The sequence below is a fragment of the Vanessa cardui genome, chromosome 1, assembly GCF_905220365.1.
Source record: "Vanessa cardui chromosome 1, ilVanCard2.1, whole genome shotgun sequence".
NCBI lineage: Eukaryota > Metazoa > Arthropoda > Insecta > Lepidoptera > Nymphalidae > Vanessa > Vanessa cardui.
Genome location: NC_061123.1, coordinates 11516051 through 11532937, shown reverse-complemented (window position 1 = coordinate 11532937; position 16887 = coordinate 11516051). Strand labels below are relative to the sequence as shown.

At 32.1% G+C, this 16887-nt stretch overlaps 3 protein-coding genes across 8 annotated transcripts in view; 2 read left to right on the top strand and 1 right to left on the bottom strand.

Moving 5' to 3' along the window:
- Positions 1-3790, top strand: part of LOC124534141 (arfGAP with SH3 domain, ANK repeat and PH domain-containing protein) — a 66440-nt gene extending 62650 nt beyond the window's left edge. For all 6 annotated transcript variants that reach the window (XM_047109879.1, XM_047109863.1, XM_047109847.1 and 3 more), the window contains one exon: positions 1076-3790. In XM_047109879.1, coding sequence (XP_046965835.1) covers positions 1076-1276 — 201 coding nt within the window. In that variant the 3' untranslated portion in view covers positions 1277-3790. The remainder of the gene's footprint in view (positions 1-1075) is intronic.
- Positions 3791-4322: 532 nt separating this feature from the next.
- Positions 4323-9857, top strand: LOC124530531 (hydroxyacid-oxoacid transhydrogenase, mitochondrial). The gene is made up of 8 exons (XM_047104723.1): positions 4323-4709; positions 4879-4957; positions 5441-5649; positions 6166-6362; positions 7017-7330; positions 7901-8082; positions 8964-9234; positions 9687-9857. The coding sequence occupies exons 1-8, from the start codon at positions 4657-4659 to the stop codon at positions 9768-9770; spliced, it is 1389 nt and encodes a 462-aa protein (XP_046960679.1). The 5' UTR covers positions 4323-4656; the 3' UTR covers positions 9771-9857.
- The window catches only part of LOC124530522 (toll-like receptor Tollo), a 37962-nt gene continuing 30869 nt past the window's right edge, over positions 9795-16887 (bottom strand). Inside the window, exon 3 of the mRNA XM_047104711.1 lies at positions 9795-12735. Coding sequence (XP_046960667.1) covers positions 10182-12722 — 2541 coding nt within the window. The 5' untranslated portion in view covers positions 12723-12735 and the 3' untranslated portion in view covers positions 9795-10181. The remainder of the gene's footprint in view (positions 12736-16887) is intronic.

Here is a 16887-nt window from a genome sequence, read left to right as displayed (position 1 = left end):
CTTTTTGAACCCGAAATCATTGATGAATCGATGATTTAAGACAACATTAAATCATTGATTAAGTTAAGATGCACGCGTTCAAACCACCGGTCCATCTCATGACGTTTCGTGTATTATCTAATAGTTGTAGTCGTAGTCGCGTTTTAGGAGTTGTTTGTCGTGTGTCAGACAAAAAAAATACCCTATGTCCTTTCTTGGAGCTCAAATTTGCTTCGTACCAAATTCAGTTCATTGGTATGGTCGTGAAAGAGCGACGGACAGACACAGTATTACTTTCATATTTATAATATTAGTATGGATTATATTATTATTTTGGTCTCATTTTACTTTGTTATATTGCTATTTAAGGATAGAATAGAAAAGTAAAATGATATTGTCATTTGGTTGAAGAAGATCTATTTCGTCGTTGTTTATAATTAATTTTATCTGTACAATTAAATAGAATTTATCGATGTCATATATTGTGGAATAATTTGCGTTGCAGTCATTGTTCTTATCTTTAATTTTTACCCATTATATGGGATTTATATTCTTGTATTTTACATTGAATTCCGAAACGATAAATTTAAATGAAATATATCTACACTAATATTATAAAGAGGAAAACTTTGTTTGTTTGGTTGTAATGAATAGGCTCAAAAGCTACTGGACCGATTTTAAAAATTCTTTCACCATTCGAAAGCTAAATTAATCCCGCATAACATAGGCTAAATTTTATTTTGAAAAAAAAAAAATAGGGTTCCGTAAGATATTTTGGGTTTTTCGGACAAAAAAGGAAAAAATCTACCAAAAAAGTTGATTTTTTGCGTATGATGCCTAAACTATAAAAGATAGAACTATAAAATGTTCTAACTCCGGTCCTTAGAGGGCATAATGGCCTCCGACCCTAAGAACCTCAGATTCAGAGGTGTTGTGATCACGAATTTGAGGTTTATCACAATAGATCCAAGCGCCTGTTTCAGTAATTCTTCAAATGTGACCGTGCCTCAGCAGTAGGGATATTAAAAGACTGATTATGAACCGTTATCTACGCGGGCGACCGCTAGTTTTCACTTATAATAATAATGTTTCTCAGATGGGTGGTGGAATGAGGCGGTGTCGAGCGCTGTACGATTGTTCCGCAGACAACGAAGACGAGCTATCGTTCCGCGAGGGAGAGGTGATCGTCGTCATCAACGAACGCACCGAGGACGACAACTGGATGGAGGGCCAAGTCGAGGGAACCAGCCGACGAGGCATGTTCCCCGTCTCTTTCGTACACATGCTGCCCGACTAACCGGAAAGAGACGGATATATGATACCCAATACCGTAGTCAGTAACGACGTGTTCATACCAGCTACCTTGGTGATAAGCTATACGTGTAGTTATCACTTTATACGACGAGGCATGTTCCCCGTCTCTTTCGTACACATGCTTCCCGACTAACCGGAAAGAGACGGATATATGATACCCAATACCGTAGTCAGTAACGACGTGTTCATACCAGCTACCTTGGTGATAAGCTATACGTGTAGTTATCACTTTATAGGCAAGTCTTGACTATTACGAAAGTTTGAATATAGTTCGAATACAACATTAATATTTCCATAGTCTTTTAGTATACAGTCTTTTAAAAGATTTATAGACGAGTGAATTGGATTGGATAGCTTAATGTAATTCATATCGTTTTTCGAAAAAGATTACCTTACAATAATGTTAGTTAATAGAAGGTGGATTCGGCCATAGCTAAGTGAGGCAAATTAAATGAGAAAATTTAAACCAATGGTATACATTTGGCCTAAAGCTTCAGCGTTCATTTGGAGAGCTATGAGCTTATTTACTCTTAACATTTTATATTCAGTATATGAAACGACATATGTTTAAATAATGCACACTGTTTGGTTGTTATGTAATGCAAGACGCTTCTCTGGTACACAGGGCCTCTATGTGTTTATTACACTAATGTAATGACATCTGCACAAACGTTGTTTTTATACAAGAATTTTAATACTTGGTACATTTTTAATGTGACATTTTGGAATATTTTATTCATCTATTTACACGATTTAAAAAAAAAAAATTCATAGTAATTTTAAAAACATTTCAAGCGCTCATATATGCTACAAATTTTAGATTATCATTAAAGTAACTGCTTTAGTATTATTGTCATCAACTTGTAACACCAATATACATAAATAAGTTTTGCCACAACCAACTCCGTCCCGATACGGATATTGATTTGATTACATTATTAATGTTTTTTTTTTTTTTAAATTACATTTGTAATGATTGTAACATACAAGGTCGTTAATTTAATAAATTCACTTAGTGTCATTGATTGCTCAAATTATATAGCAATTGCTATTTTAAATAGAGATGATTTTTGTCAAAATATATATAAAATATGATTTGAAATTTCGCATAGGAAGTCTGTTTTATATGTATGTCTTAAGACTTTGTACAGCTCATATAGTGATTTGCCAAAAAATATATGATAAATGTGATCTTGTAGTTGGAGTTATATACATATATATATATATTCAACGACAAACTTTGGACCAGTGACCGTTCGTTGTGTAGTTGTTCTCGTAGTTATTGTCTTAGATTGTTGGTACATGTTGCCTAGAGATTGTGTTCTTTATGATACTGTAGGCTGCTTCGTGGCTACAAGGGTAATAAAGGGTTCTTTATTTTTTAATTTTCAGTGTGTCAACACTAAAAATTAAAAAAAGAATGCTTAATGTGTTTGGCACTTTTTTCTTTTAACTTTTTTCTGCTTTCAGCCAGCAAGTATTAAATTTAAAAAAGGAGATTAAATTTAAAGAAAACAGACGTAGCGTACAGTATGCATTAAGACACTAACTTTTGAATCTTGTTATAAATGTTAAATTTTATCAATTCACAGAGAATTAAATATGGGGCGATATTAATTCACGCAAGTTTGATAGTTGTAAAAGAAAATTAGCATCGCTATTAATAATAATTTACATGAAAATAATATATATTATTGTGATACAAGTTTCAGCGTACCACACATTCCCTTGTAATTAATAATTTAGTTTTTTTTTTTGTATATTAAGTTGGAATCCTATTGTATTCATAGCAGTAAGATACGTATACTTGTATAGTTACCTTCATGAACGCACGCGTTGCCATATAACTAGTATTATAAAATTAAAACGATGCGATTTATTTTATTTATAAAAACATCCCTTTGGTATTTTGTATATTCCGTAGTCATCCAGTGTTTTTGTTAATTTCGATAGACTTTATTCTTTCTTTTTTTTTTTTAAGAAAATAATCTTAATTTCTTGTAAATAGTGTTTTAGTTAATTCCCTTTTAAAAATATTTCTTAATTTATTGTATTTTAATTGATTATAATGAATTTTGCGCGCATTGTCTATAAGCTGTTTCGATATTAATTTCTGTATTTATTAAACCACAAATATTATTGTGATGATATATTTTAATGCCATTTTAGCCTGCCTTGAATCATATACAGCTTCATTGTAATTTAGGCTAAATTTGACATGAGTACTAATTCAATCATTAACACGGAGCATCTAGGTCAGGTTTTAAAATATAAAACCCTGTCAAATTTAGCTTATATTCTGAAGTGGTCATTCATAGTAAGGTTTAGTATGTTACTTATTTAAAAAGTTATGTAACCAAATGATGCTATAGCGCGTAAGATGTTTTATTCTATAATGTAGTATATTAAATGGAGTTGTAGTTGATATAGTTTTTTCTATTGTGTATTACCTGAATGAAAATCTGTATGAATTTATCAATACATCATTTCGATGTCACTTTTGTATTTATTTTACAAAACCCGCCTACAAGTAATGTTTACAATTTGCCTTTTCTATTCAAACAAGAATAATTCTATTCTGATTTCGTGACGATGTGACTTCTTTTACAAAAGCCATATTTGCAAAAGTTATGACAATTAAATTATCACAGAATGTAGATATTTGTCTACATCTTTTTCGTCTATCTTTGTAGATCATATTTATTATACCTATAATATACCACTATACACCACTTTAAATCATTATCATTAACTTTATTAAAACTGTAATTCTACCTATTTTATATGAAAAAATCTTTTATAACATCTTTTATATTATTTTTATTATAATAACTTCATATCATTCTATATTAATGGAAAGATACCTCTTCTTAAAAATATTTTATTTCAGTGAAAACGTCACCTAATCGTATAAAAACAGACAAACACTAAAATTATATACAATACCTATGTTTAGTGAATGGCAAACCTATTTTTGAAACTTGACAACTGACACTTGACATAAGACAGATGTCAATTGTAAAAATAAAAAATATAAATATTGTTTTACGTATTATGTATTTTTTTAATGGTTTATTCTCGTATTTCATATCTTAGGTGTCTTAAATGTTTTTAATGTCTTCACAATTGAATGTCACCGGGAAAGTATACAAACATTAAACGATAACAAGTAGATAATTTGAAAAATGTTTTCGAGACACTTATCGTTTATTATGTCAATTTATTATCAGTACCTTTGAGCTGTAAGTATATAACAGTACGCAATTACGATTAGCTAGATACATTTAGTCAATGTACAATGTGTTAAGATAAACTTACGTTGAGAATTTTGGTCAAATTCCTTTAAATTCGCGTGTACTCGACATGGCTGCCCGTAAAAGAGTATTTGATTTATTGAGAACTATAAACGTTGCTACGTAAGTATTTCGATTATTATTTTGTATTTATAGTTTAGCCATAAAATATACCAATAATATTTTTTTAATGAAGTTATTACTATTAATTCCTTGGACAGAATGTAATTGTTGGTTGAAATAATTGTCGTAAATTATAACTTAATTTTACTTATATGTATGTGTGTTTTAGGTGTCAATGTCCTGCACACAGCCATACAGGAAACTTTCAAGTTACCAATTCAACATTATCAAAAGATTATGCTTTTGAGGTAATTAAAATGTAAAATAAAATTAGAAGATTTTTTCACTCAATGTTTCATCTTTTTTTCCAGTTGTAATCAAACAAACCAGCATCATAATTTATTTAATTCATATAAAAAGTGTAATAATTTCACTTATTGGGTACTTTAACTCGGGTATAAAGCAAAGTCATGACCATTTAGAAGATTATTAAGATTAACATGAACAGTACTTAAATTTTAATTAAAATGAATTCCATGTTTTATTGCCACTTTGCTAAATATTTATTTGAGATCAAAAAAAGTTGATTCAGAATAAATTGTATCAAATTATTGGATATTTAATATAAAGAAAGACATTAATATCAGTTCTGTGTCCATTTTAATAAATCATACAAATGTTTCCATGAAGTTAGTTTGTGTTCTTAATGTTAATTATTTACATTAGAATGATGCATCATGTTTCTAACTACTTCAATTTATTAATAAATATATATGTTTTTCAAATTTCAGATAAAATGTTCGACAGTCAGATATGGACTGGGTGTTACGAAAGAAGTTGGTCAAGACCTGGTCAATTTGGGATCAAAAAATGTCTGTGTTATGACTGATCCGAATGTTGTATCTTTAAGTCCTATGAAGGCGGTTCTGGACTCGCTGACGAAAAATGGAGTTAATTACAAAGTGTATGATAAAGTAAAAGTGGAACCGTCTGATTCAAGGTAAATAACGTTTTTTTTTTTTAAAGCTAATAGATTGTCTGTGGCTTTGAGGGCCTTAAAACATAGTTGAAGTATAAGTCCTATAAAAAAGATGTAGTAGTAAAAGTAACAGAACAGCCTGTAAATTTCCCACTGCTGGATTAAGGCCTCCTCTCCCATTAAGGAGAGGCTTTGGAACATATTCCACCACACTGTTCCAATGGCTTGGTGGAATACACATGTGAATTTCAATGAAATTAGACACAAGGTTTCCTCACTATGATGATGCGATCATAACTATTTGTTTTTTTTAATATACAAACTGATACATGTAGTGGTCACTATTTATTTCTATTATTTTTTCATTTTGTTTTTTTTATTAATATTGTGTTATTATAAAAACTTACTACAGTTTGTTATCTTTTATTTTATTGCTATTATTTTACATTAATACACACTATCAAAATTTAAGGATAAGATAAGGTTGTTACCAAACAGTTTTTCAATTTGGTGTTATTAAAATTTATATTATTTTAGTTTCAAAGATGCTATCAAATTTGCAAAAGAAGGTGAATTTGATAGCTTTGTGGCAATCGGTGGAGGGTCGGTGATGGATACTTGCAAAGCAGCAAATCTCTACTATTGTGACCCAAATGCGGAATTTCTTGACTATGTTAACCAGCCAGTTGGTAAAGGAAAGCCGGTTACTGTGCAGCTGAAACCATTAATTGCGAGTGTGTAGTATTTTGTTTTTAAATTATCGTTAAGATCTAACATTACCAAGAGTTGAAAGCTTTGGAGCTGCAGCCATACATAGAAGTGAGAATTGTTTTCTGAACAAACTAAGTTATCGTTATCAATGTATGCATATTGAATACATTTTGCCATATGTTGTTGATATGCAAATCATTATAAATTGCTGCAAAAATACCTATTATTTATTATAAATATTTTCAATGTGATATATATTCTTAATTTTTCAATGTTTAAGATCAACATTAATAGACACTAAGTTTATTTTTTACTTTGAGTTACGAAAATAATGTTATTGCTATTTTATCACCGATTCATTGTAACATAATATTTTCTTTATTGTTGAGTAAACAGATCTATAATAAAAGTAAAATTGGTATGTTTGAAGTGTTGATGAATCCAATGGAGAAGAATTGAGAAATGATATTGTGTATTTAGTTACACTAACTAATTTAGATATATTCATATGTATATTTGGGCTATGCTTAATGTTATGAACCTTAGGCGTGTTACTGTAGTCAGCCTTTTAAAATTGGTGCTATTAGTATTTATATTAAACTTTTTTTTATAGAAATTTCTGTTAAAAAAACATGCTATTATAAGAACACTCATCAATATACAATAATGTTTTTCAGTACCAACAACAAGTGGAACAGGGAGCGAAACAACTGGCATGAGCGTGTTTGATTATGAGGAAATAAATGCAAAGACAGGCATAGCACACTCAGCGCTACGTCCAATTCTGGCCCTCATAGACCCATTGCACACACTTACAGTACCCCGAAATGTGGCTATTTACTCAGGATTTGATATATTCTGCCATGCCCTCGAGAGCTTCACAGCCATACCTTATACGGAAAGAGGACCTGCTCCAGAAAATCCAGCACTGCGACCAGTTTACCAAGGAAGCAATCCAATATCAGATGTTTGGTCTCGATTTTGTTTGCAGGTATGATAATATTTGGATACCCATTTCTTTGCCAGTCTGTATCTGTTCGCTCAAATTCTAAGGTTTGGACAATATAGTCTACGTTCATCTTTTGGATTCCTTGCTTTGTATCGTTCATCAATTTCGATTAAGTAATTTGATCTTGAAATCGTTATAATATAATATCAGTATCGATTTAATTCCTACTACTATATATTGCTAATGTCATATGCTCAATTAGCTTCGGTCTCCTAATATTCCTACCACGAGATTGTGGGTTTTACCTTGTATTAAATATTTAGTATACCGAACTTCTATACTACATTATAAATGCGATGATAAGTCTGTTGCTCTTTAATTTACTTTTGCACCTCAATTGATGAAATTTCTTATAAAGCAAACTTGAACTAAAAGCAAAGGGGACATATACGGTAATGCTTATAATTTTGCACTACATTATAGTTTCAATTGTTATTTGCTGTTTCATCTTAAAGAGCTCGTGCCCAGCCTTGTAATCTAATTCTATCATATACTAAATAAATCTTAACTATTTATAGTGTACATTAATAAATTGCTATATTTTTTTTATAGGCGCTTCAGAAATACTTCACTCGTTCGGTGAATAACCCCGATGACATAGAGGCTCGGTCCAGCATGCACCTCGCAGCGACGATGGCTGGAGTGGGTATCGGCAATGCTGGTGTTCACCTTTGCCACGGCTTGGCTTACCCTATCGCCGGAAATGTTAAGACTTATGTGCCTGAAGACTATGGGTACGTCGTTTTATCTTATTTATATTTGGTGGTGGGTAAGACCATCTAATAATATACTAGTTGACCCAAGACTAGTCTTAGCTATTAATTAAAAAAAAAAAACTTTTTTTTTTAAATAATGAGACTAGTGTATTTACATTTACTTAATTTGTATAAATTGCTTGAGACGTTTGGAAACCAAAATATTGTTCTGTTTTTAATTTCTTTGTATTTAATTATTATAAAACAATGTTGTAACAAAATCTACAGCAAATATGTTGGTACTGTGTGTTAGCCAGAGTAGTAGATATAATGATTTAAACGTTTTCACCGGGATTGGTTGGTTTAGGTAGATGGCGCTACGATCGGGAAGTAAATAAAATTCTTATTTAGCTCAGAAGGCAGGTTAGGATATTACTGTTTTCCTGTAGTCTATACTTATCGTTTTTACATAAATGGTTATTACGGGCTGAATAATTAAAACAAGGCCGCATTCTTCTTTAGTATGTCAAATCAAAGATGATAGAAAGAGAAAAAACATGTGTTTAACTAAACATAATCTTATATAATGGAGGTTTATAATTATCGATATAAAAATCCACAACGGGGAATTCCTCACGTCATATTATAATTTAATTATTATAAATATATTTACACTGCCATTATTACACGCTTATTGTCAAATACACTAAGATATGTCGTAAGCGAGCGTCACCCATAAGATTTTATTTTAAAAGATGTGGGGCCCTTCATGTATAATTATAAAAATATATGCAGAAGCATTTTTTCAAGATTTCTTGAAATGACTGATTTAATAGTGGTTGTCACATATCTACTTCACATTTACATATATTTTTACATGTACTAAACATAAAACATAATAAAAACACGCTACTTTTCAGCTCTGACCCAATAATACCGCACGGGTTAGCAGTTACCGTAACAGCACCAGCTGTGTTCCGTTTCACTGCTGCAAGTGACCCTGACAAGCACCTCGAAGCAGCACAACTCCTCGGCACTGATATATCAGCGAAGAAGCAGGCGGATGCTGGCAAAGTACTCGCTGATACTATTCTGGGGTATATGGATAAACTGGGCATTGGTAATGGACTGTCAAGCTTGGGTTACAGTATAGAGGATATTCCTAAGCTCGTTAAAGGAGCCTTACCGCAGGTAAAACAATTTTTTTTTATTATGTTGTAAATATTGGTGGTCTTCACTTCTCAGATTAAAAGTTCATAGACTTTATAAGTTTGCAGAAGTATTATTTTTTAAATAAATCAATTACATTTCATAGCAAATGTACACGTATGTAATTGTATAGCATATATTATAAAAAAATACAAATATTGATTTAATTCGTCTCTACGTTCATTGCTCTTTAGACTAATTGGAGCTATTTTTTTTCAATGATATATATGTTTAGACGATTTTGTAACGAGTATTTTAAATGATAAAATTGTTTAAAATAAATTAAAATATGTAACCATGTATGAAAGCTAATATTAGAATTACATTTGTGAACTTATTTCATTAATGACAAGTAATAAAAAAAAGATCAAAATCCAACAAACAAAACTGTTTACATCAATGAATCAATATTTATTGCATATTTCTTTTTTCAGCATCGTTTGCTAAAAATAGCTCCTGTACCACAATCTGAAGAAGATTTAACGAAACTCCTGGAGGACTCCTTGACTATATACTGATTGTTATTAATAAAACAATTAAAATAATAGTTTTTGTTACTGTTACCAATTTATTCAATGTTATCAATAAAAGAATATAACAATTAAGGTTTAATTTTTATTAATTATAAGTACATAAAATAATACCTATCAACTAATTTGTATAATATATAATTATGTATATCTTACATGAATTTGTTGTAATTTCACTTCCAAGTGTTACTTTCTTCTCTATAATCATAAGACAAGCGCTAGATTTAAAGATTCGGAAGTTTTATTGTTCAGAAATATCTTGAAGGCACTTAATGCATGCTTAATTTTTGAGATATGTAGGTAGTTTTGACTAGCGCTTATATCTATCACTTACTGCTTAAATAAAAGTTAACGCAGTTGTTAATTTAATTGCTTAGAATGATGTTAATTTGTACCGTTTTACACCGCCTCAGGAACGATATTGCTGTGGTGGAATGGACTACTTTCGTACGACATGTTTGAAGCCTTCACGGCGACGTTGTGTAGGGGCGCGTAGCGGTTCAGTTTCGGCGTGGCCGGACCCGTCAGGTCCTCCGATAGCTGTTGGTATACTAAACCGCAGTCCTTCTTTGTACGGCCTTGATGGCTCATGGCCGCGATTATGGCACTGTTGTATCTTATTTGCTTGTTCCGTTTACTGCATACGAGCATTACAACTTTGCCGATTAGGATTAAAAGCAATATCGCTCCCAAAATTGCAATTAGCATCGGCCATAGATAGTCATAGTGGCCGTGCTCCTCGTCTTTCACGGACGATTGAACGTATACTTCCGGTTCGAGGTCGTCATACATGTTGTCGTTTTCTAGAAGTTTTATGTCTATCTTCATTCGGTCATTTTGGGATTTTTCCGTCGGCTTAGGAGATGTCGATGACGGTTTCTCGATAAGTTTTACTTTGAGATCAACGTTATCATCGTCTTCGTCATAATCTTCACCTGATTCATCTTCATCTTCCTCTTCTTCACCATCTTCGTCTTCGTCATCGGCGTCAGTGTTGTCATCTTCATTAACCATTTTTGTATCATCCGCGATCTTACCGTCATCAAGAGTATCTTTAAGATCAAAGTTGCCATCAGCATCCTTGTCGATTCTTTCCCATATTTCTTCATCTGATACTGAGGGCAAAGTTTCAACGGGGTGTGGCATAGGAGTACCACAAGTTTTATGGGTAAGGAATTCCCAACTGTAGGTGCCGTCCTCCTCTTTAGCGTCCTCAGCTAAGTTTGCAATACTAGCAGTGTTGGCATTGGGTGAAACTTTGTGGTTACTGAGCCAGGTCATAAGGTTTTCAAATTCACGGCTACAAGCCAATAAGTTGTTACTTACATCAAGAGTGCGCAGTTTCTTCAAAGTATCCATTTCTGTTTGTTTAATTTCTACAATTCGGTTGTGTGATACATTTAAGAAACTCAGATTGTTAAGGAGTGTTGACGGTTGGTTCTTTTCTACCTTCCAGAGACTAGTTAGTTCCGCGTGACTCATGTCTAACCAGGTCAGCATCGGTGTATGAACGAATAATTCGGCGGAAAGTACTTTAAGAGGGTTTCCTTGCAGGTTTAACTTACCGAGATCCTTGTTCTTCTCAAATACTTTACTATCGAGCGTGGTCAAGTAGTTATAAGATAAATTAATTTCAATCAATTTCGGGCTTCGAGAGAAAACACGGTTACTAATAGATTTGATTTTGTTTCCAGACAGATTTATTTGTGACAGCGCTGTAAAGGTTTTAAGCGAATCGTCATATATCTCTTCTAGGCCACAGTTGGACGCGTCGAAGAAATAGATATTGAATTGTTCAGCAGAGCAGTTGAATCCTTCGACAGGCAAATGCTTAAGGTTTACGTTATTGGAAATTTTGAAAATATCTAGTTCGATATTTTCTTTGATGAGAATGCTCGAAATGAAGTCCAAATTATTGTAGGAGAGATCCAGGTAGTTTAGCTCGACTAATTTGTGGAAGGCTTGGTTGTGAATCTTTTCAATACTGTTTCCGCTAAGGTTAAGATTGGCAATGTAGGTCATGCCATTGAACATAGACGGTCCAACGAATTTGATCTCGGTTTGTCCAGCGTTTAAAGTTAGTAAGTCCGAAATTTGCAGTCCATAAACTGAGTCGATGGGGTTTCTTTGAATATGAAGGGTGGCAAGTTCTGTATTTTCAGAGAAAATATCGTCGGGTAGGGATCGAAGCTTATTATCGCTTAAGTCCAATTCTTCTAAGTCAAGTAGAGATTTAAATGTATCGGCTTCCAAAGCAGACAGATGATTTCCGGCTAGGTTTAAGTACATCACACCAGGCATTTTCTTAAAAGTATTAGCATTAATGTATTGTGCGAAACAATATGAAACGTCGAATTCTTGAACTGAAGAAGCATTTAGAAAGTATTCATCTGAACCAGGTGCGGGAAAGTGAAGTGGATTGTTCGAAAGAGTTAGTAATAATAATTTCTTATTGGTAGCGAACGTCTCTGGGTGTAGCCTGTAAAGCATATTGTCCGACAAGTTTACAGCGTAAAGTTCGTGCAATCCATGGAAGGCATTGGGTCCAACGTAGTTAATAGTGCTGTTTACGATTTTGATTGTGGCGATTTGGTGCAGACCAATCTTTTTGAATATAAAGTCCTCCAGTTCGATGGGCGTGTCGGAATTTTCAATTACAAGGTCAGTGATGTCGTCTCCAAATTTCTGTGTGCCCACTTCTAGACGGTTGCACTTCGCTGTTCTGTATCCCTGGGATACAGTACATATGCAATCTCTGGGACACGGCCGGTCTTCATTAAAGAGCACTTCCTGGTCATCTGCGGAGTCGTAATCTTCATATTGGAAAAGGAAATTCTCAGAGTCTTTGCTGTCTTTCTTTCCTGTTTTGTTAACGGACTCTGAGATTGCGAGTGCACACACTGCCAGGAGCAGTATAAACTCCAGGGACCTAGCCCCCATGTCGTAGCGAACTCTGAAAGGAAAACATAACTGTTATGAGTTATCGTAACAATCAAATGCTATATGAATTACAAAACACAGGTAACAGATTACAAGGTAATTATTGGCAAACTATTACGAAACAATAGCTCTTGTTGCACAGAAAAAATGAAATGCAGTTATTTTGTATTTTCAATTACATTATAAAAAAATAAACAATTAAACGCAATTATACGGCAGTGTTGCTATTTTAGCACAAGCGCACTATCAAAGTGTAAAAACAGATGTCTCATCACGTAACGTGAATACCTAAATCGATAGTACATATCAAATACCTATAATTATACTCAAATGGGAGCCAAAACTCGGGTATGATGTGTGCGTTATTTACGTTGAACGACGTCTTACGAAAACAATTGCATGATGGACATCAAATACATTATAAGCGCATTATTTGTAAAGAAACGATAAGCAGTTACAATTTTGTAGTAATATCGAAACACATGCGACTAAGAACAGCTGTCGCTCGACGGTTCACGAGAAATCTTATATGCGCACTATTCATCTGCAAATATTCCAGTTTTTATTGAACGGTTGAAGGTTTTTTTACGGCTGCGACAGATAGAATGTAGAATAATATTAGATACTTAATTTTTAGAAGGCCAAAATAACCACCCCTTGAATCATGATGATTTTTGACAATTAATTGAAATACGCTTGATTTTTTGGCTGTCATCGATTTGTCTGCAGCTGATCATTTAATATATATCATTAGTTTAAAAATATCATTTACCAATAAAGGACTGATACGAACAATTTTTTAAATTTTACAAACGATTTTTATATTTTTTCATTATTATAATGAATTAAAATTAAATGAAGTCGTTTGTTGATGTAAAATAATAGTTTGATTTGCAACAGAAACTTACAAAAGAGGTGAAGTCGACTATCAAGCGGTTTTATATTTCAATAAGGTTAACAATTAAATATTACCCTAATATAACCAGCGATAATATATAAATAACTAACTAAAAACTTATTATACTGAAAAATAGACAATTAAAATAGAGCTTTAATAGATGCAAAAGTCGGCCTCAACTATGAGTGCTCTAACAACGACCAATATTGAGCAAAGTAAATGTTCGGTGTAATACTTTTACACGACATGTAAAATAAAACAAATGTTTATATAAAAAAAATGAGCACAGTTATTTCAATAATTAAATAAGCAAAACTACTTGGTCGCACAAATTTAAAGAGTACTTGGCTGTTTACGTCAATGTAGATAATTAGAATGAAATTTGCTTTTGATGTTTTTTTTTTTTAATTTTATAATTTGACAATAATCAATGACAAACTTTCTGCAACGGATCGTAATCAAATATCTCTGATTAGGTACAACTGTCCGCTATCATAGAAAGTCGTATACTTTCACATCGGGTCGGTCATAAAACAGAACTACAAAACAGTTAATTTGTCACCGGAGGAGCATGAATTCGACGGTATAGTTTTGTCTGTAATAAATATCATTACCTATAAATATTTTCAGAAATATTTATTAAATGTTTACGAAACTTTTTTATTGATTTATTATTCGAACATAATTCCGTTCCATTCGTTTTCATTCATATATTTAATAACATATAAATACTCTGTATACAAAAATAAATCTGTCAGTTAAACGTCAAATTATTAGAAAAATCCAGCGAGTAAGCTTAGTACAGTAACTTATTAAATACGACTAAATATTGTTTTTGAATGTTAATTTATATTAATACCATGTTTTATCGTTAATATTTAAATTAAATATGAATTTGTATGACTGTTTTTATATACATTCGAAAACCTTGCCAACGGCTGCGTTTATAATACGTTAGTACCTACCCACTAAGTAGATATGCTATGTAAAAACTACCAAATGTGTATTTATTTGCGATAACGCGGTGCTTCGGTTATTTTGCTAATAAATTATTCAATTTCGATCGAACGCGTATTTTTTTTAATTCGAGGAATTCTGATCGACATGTTAACATTATACTATATATATGTATAGCTACACACCTCGGCTTCGCGCGGGTGCAAGACTGATAATAAATATACTACAACTTTTTTCTCGTTTCTTTACTTTCCATATTTAAATACAAAAATCTTACCCTCGAATCACTGAATCTATTAAAAAAAAAACCGCATCAAAATCTGTTGCGTAATTTACAGATCTAAGCATACATACAGACAGACAGCGGTAAGCGAATTTGTTTTAAACTAGGTAATGATAAGTTATCCGTTCCACTTTTTCATTTAGAATAAAATTCGAAGAATTTTTTTCACAAAAATCCTTTTTATTTCTATAGGTTATTTTCATAACGTACTACATACAAGCATCATAAACATATTTCTATTAAATATAAGTGAAACAAAGTACCTAGTTATAACAGAACTCATCGTGACAGTAATATCATAGAGCTCTAAGATAAGATTAGATAACCGGTACTCGGCTATCTACTACCAACTACACGAAAACTATGAAATACGAATACTGAAATTTATAAATTTTAACTTTTCGTCGAAGTTAGTTTTTAATCCATAGAAATAGGATAATATTTTGAAAAGTTTATTGAAGTTAAATGTATAACTTCATTGTATAGTATTAAATACTACATTTATATTGATATACGCTTCGTTTGCGTTTAAAGGCTTACTATAAAAAATAGCCCTTTTAATTTAATAGGGTTCAAACTTGATACATACCCAAAATATTACACTTTGGTTCAGTAGTTTGACCGTGAGAGTTACAGGTAGTATTGAATTTTGAATATTAGTAAAGACAATGTACTCTTACGGTTAAATGTTAATACTAAATCCAAATAATATTACAAATATGAATTATGATGAACCTACTCTAGGTAAGTATTAGTTTTAGTATCATTTTAACATTTCACTAGTTGTGATATATGGGTAATTATCCATTAAAACATTCTATAAATAGTTACGTTACAAATATTTCACGTCTAAATTTTCCAAGAGTACACATATGTTTATATTCTAGGTTACGGAACTTATATTTACGGTCTAAAACATGTGTATATAGGTAAACATTTAAGATTACATGTTTCGCGACGCATTGAGGGGACTAGGAGTGGTTTGCATAACATGTATTATCAGTGTCTATAAACGATGGTGCAAATGTACTGTCAAAGAACGATAGTAGTCGCTAAAGAAAAAAAAAAGAAGCATAGCACAAGAGCAAAAGGACATATCGTCATAAGTCGTAGTATAGATTATAACGCGATCTGTTGTTAGCTTAAATATGCCAACCAGATAGGTTTACCGGAATTAAAATAATACCTATATGCATTTTCAGACTATATATAATCTATCTCTGTGTCGAATTTCATTCAGATCCGTTCCCGTTCAAACGTGATTGACCAACAAACATCCATCAATCCCAACTCTATTTACAATTAGTAAAAAACTTGTCGGTTACATTTTATACTTTGATGACTTGCAAATATTTTCATTTTATTAAATAAGCTGGTGATACGTGTTACTGTGGATAATATATGTGTATAAATTATGAGCAGGTGTGAGCAAAATGTGGCGAGCAGAAGCGTTCGCATCTGGATGGTAACATACTTTGAGAAACCAGCTGATGGGGGCAAGGTGGGCGAAATAACCAAATCGGGAGCCTATTTATAGCATTGAATTTCCTATTATTGTTTATAAAACAGTTTATGTTTTAAAATGTGTTCGAATTACATAGCAGAGGTCTAATTAAAACGTTGTTATACCGATATGGTGCTTTGAACGAAATATTAAAAAAATATATGATATATTCTTAAGGTTCCGTATTAAATATAACGGTACTCTATTAAGACTGCTATCCATCCGTCCGTCTGTCTGTCTGTCTGTTATCAGGCTGTATTTCATGTATTATCATGTTTTAGACAGTTGAAATTTTCACAAATAATGTATTTATGTTGCCGCCATAACCACAACGGCTAGTAGATATATATTTAAGTGGGCTCCCCCTAAATTACGTGTTTTTTTTGACGTTTTTATATATTAAGGTACGGAATAGTTAGTAGAATTTATTCGTTTTAAATATGGAATGTTTTGTGATGAAATTTCACAGTAAAAGGTTATTATTGCCGGTAAAATTATATGCAATAATAGCACCGAACCGTGT

Excerpts from the sequence above, each read along its gene's own strand:
- LOC124530531 (XM_047104723.1), top strand. The coding sequence starts at position 4,657 with ATGGCTGCCCGTAAAAGAGTATTTGATTTATTGAGAACTATAAACGTT. Across the intron at positions 4,710-4,878 it reads AGAACTATAAACGTTGCTAC|GTGTCAATGTCCTGCACACA; the intron begins GTAAGTATTTCG and ends TGTGTGTTTTAG. Across the intron at positions 5,650-6,165 it reads GTGGAACCGTCTGATTCAAG|TTTCAAAGATGCTATCAAAT; the intron begins GTAAATAACGTT and ends ATATTATTTTAG.